The following is a 5,834-nucleotide window of genomic DNA, read 5'->3' as shown; positions in this document are numbered from 1 at the left end:
TGGGCCCTTCTGAGGGTGCATTGGAAAAAATGTCTCAGCTATCATGTGCCTATATGGGAAATCCTTTTTTACGTATTCCCATTTAGAGATTTATATTTACAAGGGGTGTCTAACTTATTAGTTTCTAGTGTAGTTGAAATCATATATGCATACAAGAAGTTATATATGTATCCCCAAAACCCATGTATACAAATATATTTTAAGTAATCCTAGAAGCACATGATGTATAACGGTTTTCTTAAGAGTGAACCCCCCAAGGGGGCACTTGCTTTCATGTTGAGGAAGAAAGGTTGTGATATATTAAATGTATGACACTTACTTTGAGTGGAAGCATGAGAGATCACTTAATTGCGATCTCATCTTACAATCCCAATATGCATTCATCTTCACTTAGCATTCTTTGTACCCTTAATTAATGAGCATTGCACTTACCTTGTAGAGTAGGAGTATCATGTAATATCTTCAAAACAAGGTTACATAGACTTAAAGATGCATATCAAGCAAAATTAGACATAAATAGTATGGATTTGAGGTGCTATCTGTACTGAACCCACCCCAATGTTACTTGAAATACCATGAGATTGCAAAGATAGATAAAGATTCATATTAGACCATAAGCCCTGAATATTTTAAAATCAATGTAAAAGGTATTCATCAAGCTAAACTAGATCATAAGCGCTAAGTATGAATTAGAGGTGCCATGTATATGTAAGCCACCTTAATGCTTCCTATAATGCCACTAGGGAGTGTGCACAAGCCTCATCTGGGTGGAGAAAACATATATTATGGGACTAGTGCCTCTGTTTGGTGTTTCGGTGAGTTGAAAGAATGTGCTGTAAGAGCTTAAAGGCTTAGTGTAGCTCTATTACTTTTTCACAGCCAGCATAAATTGGCTCATAGAACACACTTTTTTTTCGTGATATTCCCACCAACACACACACAAAACTAGCACTTCTATTAGTGAACGAGGGAAAGATGAGAAAACTTGATGAGACATGATTCCATCTTTGAAAGTGTTGAGATCAGTGACCAGTGACCACTGAACAGAGATGGTCTTAGGCCTATCCTCAACTTCAATGAGAAGGCTAAATTTCAGTATGGACTTGTATGACCTTTAAGTGTTCATCAATCATAATTATTAATGTATACAGTCACTTTTTTCTAGCTTTATTAGATTCTATTAACGGAACTACGGATATTTAATTTCCTTTAAAAAAATGAAGGCGTTCTTTTGAAACCCAAAATTTTTAAAGGCCTTTTGTTGAAGGTTTGGAACTTGGAAGGCATCAAATTTCAGATGTAAGAGAATCTCCTGTAGAAACACCGCCATGTGGTATCCTGTCAATATCATGCGGCAAGCGAAAATCTCGTGTACGGACGTCAGCCTTGTTTGTATGCTGTCAAAATTAAATGGCAAGCCTAAATCTCGTGTAACAGTGCACGTGGGTATAGCAACCTGTTTTCAAAGAGCCGCTCTCGCTTGACTATGCCCAGCCCGCCCTCAAGCTTTTGGCTATGGCGTCCTCTTGCCCTGTAAGACTAGTTCTTCTCTTCAATATCCTCAACTTGTGCTTCCTTTGTTGCTGCTTCAGACCTTGCCTCTGCTTCTCGACCAGCCTTTTTCCTAATGACTCCTGGATCGACCGTCATGCTTTCCCCGACAATTTTGCCTTTGGTTCCTTTACTTGGTCCATGAAGGTACTTCCCTCATCGGTCGCTAATTTGTCTGCACTCGCTAAATTGTCGATCTTCCTGTCTATCTTGGACTAATAGGAAGATTTTTGTTGTGTGTGTGTGTGAGAGAGAGAGAGAGAGAGAGAGCTCAGCTGGAAAACAGTGGAGGGAGCTCAATGTACCCAATAAATATTTCTTCTCCCCGTTAATGTGTTTGCAGCACGAAGCAGCTGCTACAGAAGATGGCAAAGGCGTGAGCATCTGGGATGCTTACGCTCTTAAAAACGGTCTACAATCTCATACTTGTCTCGCAATAATGTCAGTCCTAATGAGGCCATGTTGTTATCTATGTGTACTTTTGCGAATCTACCATGTTCGTTGTCAGACTAATGCTTCCTAGAAATTCATGGCGATCAGGAACTGTGCTTGATGGTACCACTCCGGCGGATGGGGGCGACCAGTATCACCGATATCCGGTAAAAGCATGTTGTTTCCGACTCAAGTAAGAACCTAATTTTTAGGTCTCCCATGCCACACCATTGTTTTCCTGAAAATCAACGGGTTGTTGCAGGAAGACATCAAGCTCCTAACCGATGTCGGAATGGATTCGTTTAAATTCTCGATTGCGTGGACGAGGATGTTTCCAAGTAAGTCCAAGCGATTGCTGAATCTGTATGATGCCGTTGATCGCGTAAACACGTGCCTGACATTTTGTGAAATGTCGAACGACATTGTAGATGGGACTGGCGAAGTTAATCAGAAAGCAGTGGATCATTACAATGACGTGATCGACCGTCTGATTGCCGAAGGTATGAACGCAAATCAATCAGTTCTTTGCAGAACCCAAAACTTTAGCCTTTGATCCAATCGAATTGCGGTTTAATCTGCAGGAATTGAGCCTTACGTGGCGCTGTATGAACAAGACATGCCACAAGCTCTGGAGGATGCTTATGGAGGATTGTTGAATCCACTTTTCATGTACGTATAACATCTAAATGTGCATGATTCTTCCAATTCGATCTTTCCGATTCGATTTTTCGACATATTGAACTTGTCCTATTCCAATTCAATCTTTCCAATTAGATTCTGGACGTACTGATCAGCTTGGTCTGAATTCCGATTCAATCTTCCCGACGTGAATTTTGACATGCTGAGCTTGTTTTTCTGATGAATAATTATCCGGTGCAGAGATGATTTCGTCTACTTCGCCAATGCGTGCTTCAGTGCATTCGGAGATCGTGTCAAACATTGGATAACCTTCGAAGAAGGCAACGATTTCTTGCCGTTTTCTTATGCGGGAACGTGGGGACCTCCCGGGAGATGCAGCATCGGCCTTCCTCGTTTTAATTGCACTGCCGGAAATTCATCGACGGAGCCTTACATTGCCGCCCACAATATGCTCCTTGCTCACGCCGCTACTGTGGATGTCTACAGAAAGAATTACCAGGTAATTAGCGATCTTGGCGCGTCCTATTGTTGTCTAAACTCAGCATCTATCATTTTCTCTGTCACCGCCATCCATATTGTTGCAGGGCACTCAGCAAGGCGACATCGGTATGGTGATTTGGTTCAGATGGTTCGAGCCTCTCTCCAATTCCTCCATAGATCTAGCAGCTGCGCAAAGAGCGACGGATTTCACCGTGGGATGGTCAGCAATTCTCGCACGACGTTGCCGGAAATTTCTTAGGGAATGAAATCCATGGCGATCAAACTCTGATTTTTTAATGTCTATGATGTTTTCAGGTTTTTGGATCCTGTTTTGTATGGAGATTATCCGGCAGTGATGAGGGAAGTGGTAGGATCAAGGCTACCAACATTCACGGAGGAGCAATCGGCAAGCCTTCGTGGATCTGTGGACTTCATAGGATTGAATGCAGTGACAGCCATCTATGCCACTTACAACGATCAATACAAAACCAACACAACAGGCTATTTCCAAGACTGGTCGGTCAAGACCACAGGTATATTTTGTGAATCAAACTTAGTGTACATCATGGGCTTTGTACTATGTAGAGAGGAGGGAATTGTTCCTTATGTGAGGACTTGATTAACTCCACAACACAAATAAAACGTTTTTAAACATAACCTTGTGTCTTGGAATCTTGAACATCCACCATGTCCTAGCATTCTATTTTACTTTTTGTGTATTACTAGAGCATTGTTAAACATATTGGACAATACACATTTTAAGTTAAATTCATATATCCACCTATTCAAGGAAATGTGAAGCTTCTAGGTATTTGAAAATTTGTCTTGTGCGTGCAGCTTACAAAGATGGTGTGGTTATTGGAAAAGTATGTTTTTTATTTAGGCAATTTTCTTTTATTTCATGAAGACTTTTCTAAAGTAAAAAATGTGTAAAGTTTAAGCTAATAGATGAGGACGTTTCAATTGTACTGATTAATAACCTATCATAGTGCAGTATGATGGTGAGTATTCAGTACCATGGTGCATGGAAAAGATTGTAAGCTACATGAGGACCCACTACAATAATTTTCCAGTGTATATCACAGCACTTGGTAAACTTTCTAACTTTTTGACCTCTAATAGACTTGGAGAGAATGCATGCCGTTTGCTAATGCACTTAAGGATTGACGACTAAACTCAAGTATACGATCAATCTTTATAGTTCTTATAAAGGTTTACATTTTATTGTCTGTAATGTTCTATGAATACATGCTACTTTGGATGTGTAGTACATACATGTACATGATGTAACATCTAAATACATCGAATAACTAGTTATGATTATGATATTAAAAAAATGATTTTGAATGTCAATGCACCAAACAAATAGTTATGACTAGGATTTTTACTATGCAAGTTGTTACCATATTATTGATTCGATTGATGTTTCACCATTCTGATAGGCTATGGATTGACCTTTACCACAAAGGAGGAAACCTTGAATGATGTTGGTCGGGTGGAATTTTATGCATCATATCTTAAATCCTTGATTGAAGGAATCAGGTATGGCATTCAAGTCTCTTAAGACTTCCTTCGAAAGTAGTTATAATGTTTATATTATTTAAGGTGAGTGTGTGTGTGTGTGTGAGTGAGAGAGAGTGAGAGAGAGAGAGAGAGAGAGAGTGAGGGAGGTGCATAGAAAACATGGACACTTTAATATTATGAAAGAAACAAGTTTCTATAGTGAGATAATGACATTAAAAGTTGACAATTTATTTTTTGCTTTCGCTACATGAAAAACTTGAACATTTTTGTCATCTTTCAATCAATCCTACTACTATTATATGTGGAACACTTTTTTAATCGTGAAGCATAAAGGAAAGTAAAAGAGGAAACTTTTAGCCTCATTTAATACACGTCTAATACTTGCTATGCTTGTTGTGGAAATACCATCCAGGAGTGGAGCTAATGTACGAGGATTATTTGTGTGGTCCCTCATAGATGGATTTGAAGCAATCTATGGTTTGGAAATAAGGTTTGGCATGTATTATGTGGATGAAAGTTATAATCGCTATCCTAGATTATCAAGCTTATGGTTTAAACATATTCTTACCGGAAATGTGACAATTCCTAAATTAGATGATTGGCAATGACAAAAGCCAACAAATGTGACTAAAAAATGCACGATTTTGCCTGCAAATCACACTATTTTGACTACAAAATACTCAAGAAACAAATGTTTCAATGTAGAAAAAATCAAGGGGTGAGTATTTTAATTGTTAGATTGCATCTTCATATATCCGAAATTGGAATGATTACAGGAAGCACTACAAATTCAAATCTTGAAATGAATAAAGTACTTTATTTAATTCATACTTATATTTACATGTGTAAGTTGGTCAATGTTAGATCCTATCTCACACACGACACTTTGTCTAATATGCTCTTTAATTGTAGAGGGTTTACATTAGTGTTTAAGACCTTGACAATCTTAAGTTTGTATAAATTGATATCTTGAATTGATTGCAAGAAAAGGTAGCATGTATTCATTATTAGATTTTGATAACATGTAGAAAACTAAATATTCCTTTCAAGTGAAAAGAGTCTCGAATGTCAAAATAATCTATACAACTTTCACCATAGTATGAAAAATTATGCCTTTTAGTATCCAAATACATTTGATGATGATGATTAATGAATGTATGCTAAAAGTAACTAAATTTTAGTGTTTAGTTTTGGAAATCTTCATCTTC

General features: G+C 38.2%; 1 protein-coding gene across 1 annotated transcript; it reads left to right on the top strand.

Moving 5' to 3' along the window:
- The first annotated feature begins 1,677 nt into the window (after positions 1-1,677).
- Positions 1,678-5,305, top strand: LOC147895409 (beta-glucosidase 34-like). The gene is made up of 13 exons (XM_087383967.1): positions 1,678-1,698; positions 1,895-1,961; positions 2,092-2,150; positions 2,246-2,321; positions 2,412-2,483; positions 2,565-2,652; positions 2,863-3,121; positions 3,207-3,322; positions 3,418-3,635; positions 3,940-3,968; positions 4,097-4,193; positions 4,545-4,644; positions 5,039-5,305. Exons 1-13 carry the CDS (start codon positions 1,693-1,695, stop codon positions 5,232-5,234), a joined length of 1,383 nt encoding a protein of 460 aa, XP_087240093.1. The 5' UTR covers positions 1,678-1,692; the 3' UTR covers positions 5,235-5,305.
- The last annotated feature ends 529 nt before the right edge of the window (positions 5,306-5,834 follow it).

The sequence above is a fragment of the Dipteris shenzhenensis genome, chromosome 13, assembly GCF_047967505.1.
Source record: "Dipteris shenzhenensis isolate YYH24624 ecotype China chromosome 13, Dip_SZ_1.0, whole genome shotgun sequence".
Taxonomy (NCBI): Eukaryota; Viridiplantae; Streptophyta; class Polypodiopsida; order Gleicheniales; family Dipteridaceae; genus Dipteris; species Dipteris shenzhenensis.
The sequence above is the reverse complement of the archived record's forward strand: the minus strand, read 5'-3'. Positions and strand labels throughout refer to the sequence as shown.

Excerpts from the sequence above, each read along its gene's own strand:
- LOC147895409 (XM_087383967.1), top strand. Across the intron at positions 3,122-3,206 it reads TCTACAGAAAGAATTACCAG|GGCACTCAGCAAGGCGACAT; the intron begins GTAATTAGCGAT and ends ATATTGTTGCAG. Across the intron at positions 3,969-4,096 it reads ATGGTGTGGTTATTGGAAAA|TATGATGGTGAGTATTCAGT; the intron begins GTATGTTTTTTA and ends ATCATAGTGCAG.